The sequence below is a fragment of the Ahaetulla prasina genome, chromosome 2 (genome assembly GCF_028640845.1).
Source record: "Ahaetulla prasina isolate Xishuangbanna chromosome 2, ASM2864084v1, whole genome shotgun sequence".
Lineage (NCBI taxonomy): Eukaryota > Metazoa > Chordata > Lepidosauria > Squamata > Colubridae > Ahaetulla > Ahaetulla prasina.
Genome location: NC_080540.1, coordinates 118,773,797 through 118,788,374, shown reverse-complemented (window position 1 = coordinate 118,788,374; position 14,578 = coordinate 118,773,797). Strand labels below are relative to the sequence as shown.

The window sequence follows — 14,578 nt, the reverse complement described above, 5'->3', positions numbered from 1 at the left end:
CTAATTTAGTAAACTTGGATGGACTCTACTTTACTCTCCTCTATTGGTACTTTATCTTACTGTTTGGGCTCAGACAAGAGCAAGGTCAAGACTTTGTGTGTGTGTGATTGTGCGTGTATATACATGTGCACCTTTAAGTTGGCACATACATGCTATACATACATACATACATACATACAACACATGCACCTTTAAGCCAGCTTTTTGACTCCTGGCAACTGCCTGGAGAAGTCCTTGCAGTTTTCTGAGCAAGAATTTTCAAAAGTGGTTTGCCACTGCCTCCTTCCTAGGGCTAAGAGAAAGTGACTGGCCCTGGGACAGCCAGCTGATTTTGTGCCTAGGCTGGAATTAGCAGTAATTTCTAGTCTGATGCATTAGTCACTACACCAATCTGTCTCTCTCAAAACTTAATTGTTGCATTTGCACAAAGAATTCTTGATTAGTTTTAAGTTAATTTATTTTTTGTTGTCTATGGAATAAAGCTAATCAGTTAGTTGATTTATGGTTCAATACCCAGAAAATTGAGATCAGAGTAGCTTAAGACTTGCAAACAATGAACTGCTCGGAGGACAAAAAGGAAGCAGCAGGTGTGTCCTCCCAGAGTTTTGAAGGATGAAACTAAGGAAACATTTTCTTTAAACCCAGGCAAGTATTATCCTTGGACTCTTTAACAATGTACACACTTGACAGGCAGAAGTTTTGCTGTAGTTCTAACCAGCAAAAGTAACATTAATCACACTCCTATTTGATACTTATTTAGATGTGCCTGATGCCAACTTAACCGAGATGGAGAAAAGAAAAGAACCCCCATGATAAACATTTTCAGGAAGGGAGGCAAGAAGGAGAAAGTAAAAAGAGAACACAATCCCCTTCTGTTTTGTTCCCTTCCATCACTTCCCATTCAGTACACAAATAGTCCTTTGATTCATCCTTATCACTCATTATCCGGGTGGCTTTTTCACACTGTGTGTCTCTCCACTGAGACAGGTCCCTGTGGATGGAAGTCCTTATGCCAGCACGTGTCACCTTGTGAACAGTTCTTTCAAACAGATCTTTTGGGGTGGAGAGGCTGCATGTGCCTATTTGCACAGGAAGACCAAAATTATATTTACCAGGCTACAAAGGAGATGGAACACTAGATGCTCTTCAAACACTGCCTTGTGATGAAAGGCAAATAAAGAAACACTTGAGCCTTTTCAGACCAGGAGGGCCAGCCACTCCATACCCTGCAGAAATGCTAGAGGCAGGCTTCTTCCTGCGAGGGGATTATAGGGTGGTTACAAATTCATCAAACTGGAGATGCAGGAAAAAGAATAAGACTCTTTCATTATTCAGGCAAAGAACCTAAGAGCTGAGGCTTAGAAATGAGCCACAAAAGGTGCATATTTTGAACCCTCCAGAGAGGATAAGGCATAAATTATTAAAAATGTGGAATGTTAAAGGCGAGACTACGAGCTTGGAGCACATTTCCTTCAGGTAATGAGGATGGTTTAAGAAGGATAAAGAACGGCACTGATTCTGGCATAAATTCGTCGGCTGCATTTCAATCTCACTCTTAAACAGGACAGTTAAAAGTCGAGTAGACGATTCATGTAATAAACTAAGCTTGGTTAATATTAATCTTAGTTTCTGCTGTGTTTTAGGGTGATCTGTTAGATTATGTACAAATCTGGAACATGGATTGATTCAATAAAAAGCTTATGTGTGTTGTGTAAATTCAGCCATTCTTTATTCGTAAAAGGACGTAATCCACTTCCATGGTATTTGGAGAAAAGCTTTTTCCCATACTAGCCCTAAAAATAAAATAAAGAAGAGAGGAAGACAATAGAGGTGATCTGTGCAAAAGTGAAATGGTATGAGCCTAAAAATAGTATCAGGGTAAATTTGTCCTCCTGGTCTGTCCATTTTTCCTGCAGAAAGAAGAATGGTGAAAAAATAAACAGTAGAGAAATTGGAGGGGTGTGAATTCAGTTTCTGATCCCTTGTGCATAAATGCCATTATTGACACATGTGCAAAAAGTACAAAGTGTAGATTGTATTGTGGCAGGTGCCATCTTGTCTGTTTTGGCAGTCCCTCCCCATGAATGCTGGTGTTGATAGCCATAGCTACATCTTCTGATGGCAATTTCCACAATAGAGTCCTTGAAGAAATAACTTCTTTAGTATGTCCTGAAATTTCCATCATTCGGTTTCACTAGATGATCCAAAAATAATACACCAAGAGGCTATTTTACCTAGGCTACCCCACCGTTGCAAGGAAGACATAATTGTTCACAGGATGATTGGAAAAATATAACTGTGATGGAAATACAGAAGAAGAATGGTGAAAAAATAAACAGTAGAGAAATTGGAGGGGTGTGAATTCAGTTTCTGATCCCTTGTGCATAAATGCCATTATTGACACATGTGCAAAAAGTACAAAGTGTAGATTGTATTGTGGCAGGTGCCATCTTGTCTGTTTTGGCAGTCCCTCCCCATGAATGCTGGTGTTGATAGCCATAGCTACATCTTCTGATGGCAATTTCCACAATAGAGTCCTTGAAGAAATAACTTCTTTAGTATGTCCTGAAATTTCCATCATTCGGTTTCACTAGATGATCCAAAAATAATACACCAAGAGGCTATTTTACCTAGGCTACCCCACCGTTGCAAGGAAGACATAATTGTTCACAGGATGATTGGAAAAATATAACTGTGATGGAAATACATAGAAGAAGAAGAAACACATGTATTGACACTCAGCCATTATCTTTTCTGCATTGCCATATATTGGCAGCAGTCTCATATGGCAATGCAGAAAAGGTAATGGCTGAGAGACAATACACGTTTCTTCTACTGTGTATTTCCTTCACAGTTATATTTTTCCACATACACACATACAATCTTCCATTTGTTTTGTTTTTGTTGAGTAGTTAGATTTTTTTGTAATTTTTCATATAATTTCCTTAGATAGATAGTATTTTTTTATATTTCTTTCAGTAAACCTGTTAAGTACTTAAACAAAACAAACAGCTTTTAAAACACCATTTGCTTTGTGCCTTCAAAGAAATGGACCTAATTCTTTCTGCTTACAAAGTACACGTTCTACCCACACCAATGCAGTGTAATAAAATGTTGTTGCTTTGTTTAAAATATATCCCAAACTTTTCCTCCTAGCATTTTCCCCAAATGCATAGTCTGCTCTTTTGCAAATCAACCAAGTATTCATCCATTGGTCAAGACAGAAATTGACTGACTTTCTTGTTGCCCAAGCCTGATGTATGGGCTGAGAGAGAGAGAGACTGGCCCAAAGTCACCCAGCCAGCTTTCATGCCAAAGACTGGCCTAGAACTCATAGCCTCTCAGTTTCTAGCCTGGTGCCTTAACCACTAGGCCAAACTGGCTCTAGTAAAGCCTGTCAGCATTGCTTTGTGGCTAAAGGCCTTGATTCATTGTGATCTTCTTGTCCAGGGCTTTTAGTTCTATTTGACTCCAGTTCACTATTCCAGCTGTGTATCTAATGACTGGAATTTTCCAGTCATTGTAACGGTATTTCCTCCACTAGGTCTGGATTTTAAGTTCTTCTTCACTTTCATGATATATTCACATTTAGTTTTCTTCTTGACTTTAACATGCTTGATGTTGTCAGCTTCAAGGATGCTCAGATATTTGTAACTATCTTCTTGATCCAGACTGATGACATTATTTCTATAGAGCATCTTGATATCTTCAATGTTCATTAGTTTATCCTCTGTCGATGATAAGGGTGGCACATTTATCCAAACTCTATGGCAGTATCTTGGCTGTATAGCTGGGCAGTGTTGAGCACTGATTCTATTTCAGGTAATGTTTTTCTATACAACTTCAGATCATTCATGTAAAGGAGGTGGGGTAGCCTGACAGATATTTATTTATTTATTTATTTATTTATTTATTTATTTATTTATTTATTTATTTATTTATTTATTTATTTATTTATTTATTTATTTATTTATTTATATACCGCCCTTCTCCCGAAGGACTCAGGGCGGTTTACAGCCAGGGTAAAAACACAACCCAAAAAAGTTAAAAAACATTTAAAAACTACTTAAAATTAAAGACTGAAGGAAATATAAGACTATAATAAAACCCCAATAACAAACTTCATTAAGCCAACCCTGCACGATGAAATAGAAAGGTCTTTAGCTCGCGGCAAAAGGTCTGGAGATCAGGAAGTTGACGTATCCTCGGAGGCAGCTCGTTCCAGAGGGCAGGAGCCCCCACAGAGAAGGCTCTCCCCCTGGGGGGTCGCCAGTCTACATTGTTTGAGCGACGGCACCCCAAGGAGACCCTCTCTATGAGAGCGCACAGGTTGATGGGAGGCTATTGGTAGCAGCAGGCGGTCTTGTAGATAACCCGGTCCTACGCCATGGAGGTTTTTTAAATTTTAAATTTTTAATTTTTAATCCTTTGTAATTTTATATGGGGTATTTTTAGGTTAGGTCAATCTGACGGTTTTAATTCGGCCACTATTGAATAGGTATTTTAAATTGATATTTTAACTTTGTATACTTGCTGTTTTTATCTTTGGCTGTACACCGCCCTGAGTCCTTCAGGAGAAGGGCGGTATAAAAATTTAAATAAATAAATAAATAAATGGAGGTGATAACCAACACCTTGAATTTAATAGCATAGCAATAGCACTTAGACTTATATATCACTTCACAGTGCTTTCAAGCCCTCTCTAAGCTGTTTACAGAGTCAGCATATTGCCCCAACAATCTGGGTCCTCATTTTATTGACTTTGGAAGGATGGAAGGCTTGAGCCTGGTGAGGTTTGATCTGCTGCATGGGAGGGAGTGGCCATGGTCGATGTGCCAGGGTGAAAGGCTGGGGGAGGGCCAGCTGGGGAAAAAAGTTTGTGGCTAATAACGCAGAGGCGAAAACCTTGAGGAGAAACGGAAGGAGAAGTGTTCGAGCCGAAAAAGTCTCATTCCATTAGCAGAAATAGCCTGCAGTACTGCACTCTAACCACTGCGCCACCACGGCTCATTATATATTATATATTTAATTACATATTAGATATTTTAGATATATAGATATATTAGATATTTGATAGCCATATATTATTATTATTATTATTATTATTATTATTATTATTATTATTATTATTATTATTATTATTATTATTATTATTATTATTATTATTATTATTATTATACACACAGCGATGTGAAATCACAACCATCAGTTCTTTAGCTACTGTTGGACCTACTTAGTTGTCGCTTCCTGGTGCAAAGGAATGGAGGGGGGATAGAACAAGACCCACCACACCATCCGGACCACCTGCAGCCCTCCAAATATTCCTTAAACTACAGTTCCCAGGAGCCCCAGGGAGCCTATCCAGTGGCAAACGACACGGGGTATTATAAGAGTTTGAGTGGCCTTGCTCACCCAAGTAAGCAGGACCCTCGCCCACTGAGGCAAGTCACTCCCAAGCCTTAGGTCCTCCCGCTCTCCTCTAAGAACTCCAGGGACACCCCACCCACCCCACCCACCCCCAAAACCGGGGAAACCTGCAGAGGGGCAAGTTATTTCTCCTGCTTAACTCGGCTTTCCGTCGAGCTTTACTTCTTTGGGGCTACCGGCAGGCAGACGGTCTTCAGCCGGGAACCTCTTCCATCTATCTGTCCGCCGCTTGCGGCAGCGTCCTCGGGAGCCAATCAAAGCCGCTCGTCGCGCCGCTCTTCCTTAAGTTCAGCCGTCGGAGCCTCTTAGAAAAGTCCGGGATGCTGTGCTTGGGCGGACTATGGCAAAAGTCCCGCGGAATCCAGCAGGCTGGGCGCGAAGTGCATCCGAGATCCTGGAAGATGCGCTTCTCCTCTCATTGCGCTTGCAAGCCTAACTCTGGCGATTGCGGCGAAGTAGCGAAGCAGGGCGGCGCCAGAAACAAGCGGGGAAAGCGGCCTTTGCCGAACTGTTACGAGGGGAGGGCAGGCTTCCCTGTCTTTACTTTGGGCAGCCGGTTGCCTTCGTGGTGGGACTACTCGATGCACCTCTTCAGCTTCACCCTTCGTGGTGGGACTACATCGTGCACCTCTTCAGCTAAGAAGAGATTGAGACTCCCGGATGTCGAAGGAGGAAGGGGCTGCGTGCCTCGCCCTCCCCTCACCCGCCCGGTCCTGCTCCCATTTCAGAGACGTTGCTGAAACTGAAGCTCTCGCAGCCGCGCGTTGCTTGGAAGCAGGGCTGCTCCACTGTGGAGCTAACCCTCTGCTGCCCCTCCCGTATGGCTGGGGAGCCCCTGCCTTCCGAGGCTTCCTGGGGAAACTGGATGGACGAGCCCACCGGAGCCTGGCAGAGTGACCCCATCAGCCCCAAGCCCAAGAAAGCGGCAGGTGCCTTCCAGCTTGGGACGGAGTTCTGGATCTTTAACCACAGCGGAGAGGAAACCTCGCCCCCGTTTCTGACCGATGCTTGGCTGGTGCCGCTCTTTTACGCCCTCATCATGTTGCTGGGTCTGGTGGGGAACGGCCTGGTCATCTATGTCATCAGCAAACATCGCCAGATGCGCACAGCCACAAACTTCTACATTGGTGAGTGATTCCCGTGTCCCCCAGTCAGTAGTAGCAAAACCTCACTTGGAGCCCAGCTGGTTGCAAGGCGGCAGAGTCAGCTAACATACTTTCTCCAGCATATTGTCAGATGAGGGGCAAAAAAGATTCTTGTAGCACTTCTGTTGGATGTTTTGCCTTAGCTGGAATCTAGAATCTAGAACCTGCCAGGGTTTTACATCTAGGTTCTCACTCTATCCAGTCAACTTCCATTAATACTATTTAAACGAACATTTAAGATCATGCAAGTTCCCACTGATAACATCAGTTGCTTGTAACATTGCAATCAGTTGTGTACAGTGAAGTTGGCATTTCTAAGGCATTACATTTGTTTGTAATATTTGAAACAGGAGTTATATTGCTCACCACTTGCTCCGAGCTGTAAATAAAGTGTTTTTAAACATTAGCTTTGATTACATTTAGTGATTTCACAGACAAATGGTTAAAATACTTCCTTTAAAACACACACAGACACACACTCAGTAATCCTTACTGCATTTCCAGATTACACTGATGTGTTGCTCTTTAAGTTCTTCAGCAGTTGCCAGGTAAAAATCCACAATGTGTTGTAACTTTAAAGGAATAATATTTTATTTATATATATATATATATATATATATCAAATATATATATTGAGGAATATTTACATTAATTTCATGTGTGTGTATGTGTGCGTGTGAAATTAATGTAAACCAGGATATTCCTCAATGCATTTTTCAAGTGTTTTCAAGTTGTGGGTGCTACAACACTGGAGGTTTTTAAGAACAGATTGGGCAGCCATTTGTCCAGAATAGCATAGGGTCTCCTGCTTAGGCAAGGAGTTGGAGTAGAAGACCTCTGAGTTCCTGTCCAACTCTGTTATTCTGTATTCTGAATACATTAAGATAGTGAACATTCCAAAGCTATTTACAATATGTTCAGAGAAGCTAGGTTAAAAAATTATTATCCCCAAGCTTCGACACATTTTCATACGGCACACCTAATTCATAAGATATTGGGAAACTTGTGGCCTTCCAGGAGTGGCTGTGCTACAACTCCCAGCTTTCATCATTGTTAGCTACAGTGGCTGGGGCTGATGGGAATAGAAATTCAGTGTTTCAGAGACCCATAAATTCCTCACCCTTGGCTTAGTCTATCATAGCTCACCAAGCTGGGCAACCATATGCATCAGAAGAGGTGAGGTAGTCTGTATCCCTAGTTGATCTGGCATTATTATGCATGCCATTCTATTATGCACACTTAGTCTAGACAAAAGCTGTATGCTTCCTCTTTCAGAGTTAATCTCAGTCCATTTTCCATTCCTAATAGAACCTTAGTACATATAATTTGCCCCTTTTATGTAATCATTTTCTAAAATTAGCACTTCAGCAAATTCAGCTGATTTTCATCAAACATCCTCAGTATTTTGGGTGGGTGCCTCATCCATAGCTCACTTAAAGTATAATCCATTAGTCCATCAGTGGGTAAAAAATTACAATTACAGATTTTGCTGCCTTATTGCTGCTCACTCTTGGAAGCTGCTAAGTGTTTCTGCCTTCAGGAACAGGGTTGACTGAATCACCCCAATTTTGCTTCTTCCAACCTGAATAAATATTTCAGCCAGTAGGAAATGAGACCAGGTTGAGAGCTGAATCTGGGAATCAGGTGAGCTTTAAGAGGTTTAGTTGTCTGTCAAAAGTCATTACAGATTTTGCATGAACTGTGACAACCAATTGTAGGACGAGAAGAAATGGCAAGAGAAAGTCAAAGAGCTGATTACCATTCTTCTCCTGCCACTTGTCCCAGTTTGGGGATCAGGTGGCAGGGGAAGGTGGAAGATTTTTAACCCACTAGGTCTCTAGCTCCAGAGATCAGCTTTGTGAGGTAAGTGATCTGGCAGGTCAAGAACCATTTCCTTCTTCTCCTCCCATCCTCTCAGATTGGGTAATCTATGCTCCAAAGCAGCCTGAAAGCAGGTGAGTGGATCAAAGACATATACCATGAAGCAGCAGAAAAAGAGCACTCTTTCTATTCTCTTTCTCCTTCCAATCCCTTGGGCACTGACTACTCAAGCTGATCCAAATGGGGGTTTGGCTGGAAAGATTTGAGCTTTCTCATTGCTCAAAGCTGAATGGCCCTGAAGGACTATACCAATTGACTGGAGGGGATGGAATGGTATTTCCCATATCAACTGGTAGTCTACAGATGCAGTGCTCATCCCACTCCCTTGGGGTGCCCTGGATCAAACCATCAACCAAATGGTTGGCGAAGCACACCATGTCTCACTCAGAGGAAAAACTGCCATGACTTGCTATGTGCTTAAAGGGGAAAAGCAACGATCTTAACCCCAGGACTTCTAAAATGACTTTAAACGGCCTTAGGCATTTGTTGATAAGGAGATAAAAATGAAATGCAAGAAATAGACGAAGATAAATAAATGTTAAAAGCAAATTTTCTAGGCTGGATATTCTGCAAGAATACTTTAATGAGATGTCCCTTTCTTCTGGAATATTAAGGCACTGATGACTCCAAAATGTGAGCTGAAATGCCGCATTTCAAAATTCAGTGGAGAACATGAAACAACAGCGATAAAAGTCAGGAGGAGGGACGTATGCAGTGGTGGCATTCAGTCCATTCAGATCAGTTCAGGCAAATGGGTAGTGATGACCTGCGGGTGGGCCTGCCCACCTGCCCTGGCGCTATTTAGCCACGTTTTCTAAGCTGCGCGCATGCATGCAAACCCCCACCCGTGCGAGCAAAGTACATGTGGGGAAGGCTGCACGCATGCATGGAAGGTGCATGCTCACAATTTCGGTGCACGGTGACCCGGTGATAAAATTATGTGAAACCCACCTCTGGATGTATGGATACATGGGGGATCCCTAGAGCACTTTTTCTCGAGTCCCAGACAAACAGGAATCCTTAGTGTTTGACAGAACTTTAAGACTTGAATCAGGGAAGGAGGTTGACATTACTTGTCTCAACTAACCTTATGCCAAAGCTGATCTCAACTTTGTGTCTTTCACAGCAAATTTGGCTACCACTGACATCATATTTTTAGTGTGCTGTGTTCCCTTCACTGCCACTCTCTATCCCTTGCCCAGCTGGGTGTTTGGTGATTTTATGTGCAAATTTGTCAACTATTTACAGCAGGTGAGCTTGAATTATCTATATTATCATTTTATTATGTACTGTACCTGTAATTTATTCTAATCCCCACAGGTACAATTGATGATATGAAGTGCCAAGATCATAGCTGTATCTAGGACAGGCAACCCACAGGCTGTTTACATTTTCCCGACACCCTTCCTAAGCTATTATAGATCTGCGGGGACTATAAACAATTCACAGTGAATGCAAATAGCACTGTTCTCACTTTAAAAAAGGGGAAGGAAGTGCACAAGTAGCTGAAGGGTGAATTTAGATTTCGTTGTCTTTACCACATGCTTTGTCTTCTCACCAGGTGACTGTCCAGGCCACCTGCATTACTCTGATGGCTATGAGTGTGGACCGCTGCTATGCTACACTGTACCCACTGCAGTCATTGCGTTATCGAACCCCCCAGGTAGCCATGTCCATCAGCTTTGCTATTTGGATTGGTAAGTGGGGGATTTGCAAAATCTATGAGCGCTTATACCTCTGGAAGAAGAAGAGGCTATTTGAGGTGTAAGGGAGACCAAACCCATGTCTGACACATCCAAATTTTCCTTCTTGGAATTAGCCTGATAATCTCTGGAGTTGCTTATTTAATTAATAAGTGAGGTCAGAAGGAAAGAGAATGTAAAAAGTGTTACTATTACTTTGAAATATACATGTATATAAAATAAGCAGCATGAATAAAAATCAAGACAACTCAAATATCCTAACTTTGAAGCCATTATTTCAGTTCAAACCGCTAATCTTCCAGGCTCATTGCAAGTTGGACCGCATATAAGTTTAATCATCATTTGACATCAGAATCTAGGACTTACCTTCCCCTGACCTATCCATTCAATTTCCTGTAAACTAGCGGTTTCCAAGCCTTTCAGTTCATCAACGCCTTCATGAAGTTTCAGATTTTTTTATCAATCCCCAAACTTTTACTATATGAAAATAATTTAATACATATTAATTTAATAGTACTATGTGTAAGCTTAAAATAATCTTTGATAACCATTATCTTTAGATCGTTTAAACTTCAAGTGGTTGACTGTCATGGCAAAGCTAAACTTTCTAAATGATGGATTTTTGAATATGGTCATATTTCAGTTTCCTCTCTTTTCATCCTTCGGTCTCTGGGCTAGGTTTATAAATGCTTTGAATACCACTTTCAAAAATATTCTCCCTTACCTCTATTATATATTATATGAGAGCCAGTGTGGTGTAGTGGTTAAGGCACCAGGCTAGGAACTGGGCGACTATGAGTTCTAGGCCTACTTAGCCAGCAGGGTGACCTCTAGCCAGTCACTTTCTCTGAACCCTAGGAAGAATCCAGTGACAAACTGTTTTTTAAATCTTGCTAAGAAAGGATTAGTTTTTATCTCTATTAGTAAATCAGCAACCATACTCATCCACATATCAATGCATCCATCCATCCATTTATCCATCCATCCATCCATCTGTCCTATCCACTGTTCTCCTTTCCAAGAAATAGGATCATTATCCTAGTTTTTCTCAAGTCTCTGTAGAGCTTGTTTTCTAAATCCAAGGATTTAGAGTTCTCATCCAAGGATTGTGAGTTCTGTCTCTATGACCTCCAGGTTCCTTCATTCTCTCCTTGCCCATGGCTATGTATCATCGTACTGAAAATGGCTACTGGTATGGTTTGCGTACTTACTGCATTGAAGCTTTCACGAGCAAGAGCCAGGAGCGCAGTTTTATCCTCTACACTTTCCTGGGTGTTTATCTATTGCCTCTTCTCACTATTTGCTTCTGCTACACCATCATGGTCAAGCGCATTGGACGTCCTGTGGTTGAACCAGTAGACCATGATTACCAGGTAAGATAGTAGAAAGAAACCGTACTTCGGTTGTTAGATTTTTTTATAGCTCCTGCAGTCTCCTGTATGTGCAAAAACAAAGTCCCAGTTCAGGTAATTTAAACAAATGTTAAAAAGAAAAAAACCTGAAAGTTGAAAACCTGTTCTCTCTCATACATTGCTGCAATTGCTCCCAGAAGCACGAAGCTGAAGCCTGAAGATGACGAATGAGACTTCGTCGAAACGTCGCCAAGACACTTCCAATTTTACGCGGGAGAAAACCCGAATAACCAAAGACCTACATACAAACACCCGCGAAAACCTCAGAAACCATATATATATATCCCCATTGGTTAAATAAACTTTGACTGCTCACCCTATGGAACAGCTTGCCCCAGTGGCCGGTCCACACTTCCTGGCCTTCTAGAAGAGCATTAATACCTGGCTCTACCAACTGGCCAGGGGATCTAAAGTGTCAGGCAACCCTGGGGTGATTTGTGGGTTGAAACCTCCCTCTGCCTTTTAACTCTGCAGTAGTTGTTTTCTTTAAAAAAGTCTTTGGTTTAATATGGTTTTTAATTATGTTTTTAATTAACTGTTTTGTTTGTAAATACCCAGAGTCATGCAAGTATGATGGACAGGATTGATATTTGATAAACATTTTTTTTCTTATTTCATTTCATCATCAATTTAAAATACCTGGCAAAACAGACATATTTTTGTATGTTCCTATATTGCTGAAATCTGAAAATGTATAAGGTTCTTTGGACTTGGCATATAATATTTGGGTTCATCAATTCTCATTTTGTCTTCTTCGACTGTTTATATAATATCTTTCACCAAGGAATTGAATTCCTATGTGTTCTGAATTCTCAAATTCTCCATCAGTTATGGAGCACAAAAAATTAAGGTGTGCCAGTTTGTTTTATTATTAATCATTTTTACCCAAGAAGTAAATTAAATTAAATTAAATTAAATTAAATTAAATTAAATTAAATTAAATTAAATTAAATTAAATTAAATTAAATTAAATTAAATTAAATTAAATTAAATTAAATTAAATTATTCAGTTGCTCTTCCCTCTCCAAAGGTCTCTACACTTGTGGGAAAATTCAGGAAGAAAAAAATTGTAATGAGTAGGAAAATGGAAGAAAAGGTAAACATAAGAGGATAAGTAAAGGGACTGTCAATGTAAGGATAGACAACTAATATCCCTCCTCCCCCGCCCACAAATGATAGCCAGATTGGTGCTGGATTACAAACCAGGAAACCATGAATTTTAGTCCGGCTCTAGAATTGCAAAATCCAGATGGATGGGTTTGGGTCAGTCCTAGCAAGCCACTTCCAAAAACTTAGTAAACTGCCAGAAATCTGGACAGAGACATCTGGCATGTGCAGAGTATAAAAGGCTGCTGAGTCCCTTGCATTTCACTGAGATTCCATCATTTACCTTTCTTTGGAAAATACCTCTCCAAAGATACATATTCTAAAAATTTGGGATAGTTTATATTATGTATTTATACAATTTAATGCCACCATCTCACTCTGAAAAGTGACTCTGGGCAGTTTACAATTAAAATAATAAATATTAAAATGACTGCCTAAAATTACAATTATCTTCCTCCTGAATCTGAATCCAGGAGGTCTTTTTTCCTACTAAACCAGGCAATTGTCCTGGCTACTCAACTGGCCCGCTCTCCATAAACACTGTTCATGTGTGTTTTCTGTTCATTTCCAGCAAGTGCAACATCTCTCTGAGCGCTCAGCTGCCATGCGCGCTAAGATTTCCAAGATGGTTGTAGTGATTGTACTTCTTTTTGCCATTTGCTGGGGTCCTATCCAGTTCTACCTGCTTTTTCAGGGCTTCTATCTCCATTTCCAGGCGAACTATGAAACCTATAAGATTAAGACATGGGCTAATTGCATGTCATATGCTAACTCTTCCCTCAACCCTATTGTTTATGCTTTCATGGGAGACAGTTTCCGCAAATCCTTCAAGAAGGCGTTCCCCTTCCTCTTCCGCCAGCGTATACGGGACAATGGTGGGCATTCAGGCTCCCATAATGCGGAGATGAAATTTGTAACTGAAGAGACCTAGCTTCTGTTGTGAGGAGAACTCGGCTGGCTTCCTTCCAGAGAAAGGATATTCCAACTGACATGTTAAAAGTAAGATGGCTACTGACTTGCTATCTATGAAAGGTAATTTCTTCCGTACCACCTACACAAAGCAGAATTTTCTGTATTCTAGGCTAAGTAAATTCGATAATGATAAAAATTAGGGATTCCATATTATTCATTGTGAATTTTAATTTTAAAGGCTTCAGAAATCTGCACTGCTGTATTAGGTTTCAATGCTGGCAGAAGCTAACCTACTGTTTTGTGTTTATCCGGTCTCTGGATGTAAAATGTAAAAATAAAATCTTTGAAACTGATTTTTTTCCTGAGGCTTATTGAGATTCAAAGGTTTGTTTTTTAAAAAATAACAGATTAAAATAATAAAATAACAGATTAATATCATTCAAAAGACACAACCTTGATCCAATGGCAGTCAAGATGTATCCCTGTTTAACCAACCCATGCAGTGTTAATATTTAATATCCATTAGTGCCATAATGTTATTATTTTCTATTTTTAACCACTAAGCCAAACTGCCAGTGCAAACTATCTGATGCAAAAAGATGATGGCCTGATTCAACCAACATGCTAACACTTGACTAGGTTCCTTAAGTAGACTGAACTCCAAGCTTCCCCATCTTATCTCAGTCTGGAACAGAGACGGGACTGATTCTTGGGTTGTAAGAGCAAACATACAGCTGGCTGCCACAGGAGCATTTGGCCACATAATACCTCACTGATATTGCCTGAAATATTGGTTATATGGCCTCCTTGTAAACATGAGTCTTCTCTCTCTAAAACAGTGTTAGACGCCTGTGTTTAAAAAACAGGGAGGTCACTCTATAGTGCTCTAACCTTGGGAGTTCATGCATGTGCACACATGAGGCTTACTTATAAAGAATAACCTTGATAGATTGCCCCAAGACATTTGCTACTCTGACCATATGACAGATTC

The 14,578-nt window shown here is 40.7% G+C and overlaps 1 protein-coding gene across 1 annotated transcript; it reads left to right on the top strand.

The window, feature by feature from the left end:
- Positions 1 to 5,882: 5,882 nt before the first annotated feature.
- Positions 5,883 to 13,871, top strand: LOC131191972 (G-protein coupled receptor 54-like). Its single transcript, XM_058170678.1, has 5 exons — positions 5,883 to 6,554; positions 9,580 to 9,704; positions 10,015 to 10,150; positions 11,291 to 11,529; positions 13,247 to 13,871. The coding sequence occupies exons 1-5, from the start codon at positions 6,248 to 6,250 to the stop codon at positions 13,604 to 13,606; spliced, it is 1,167 nt and encodes a 388-aa protein (XP_058026661.1). The 5' UTR covers positions 5,883 to 6,247; the 3' UTR covers positions 13,607 to 13,871.
- Positions 13,872 to 14,578: the final 707 nt, after the last annotated feature.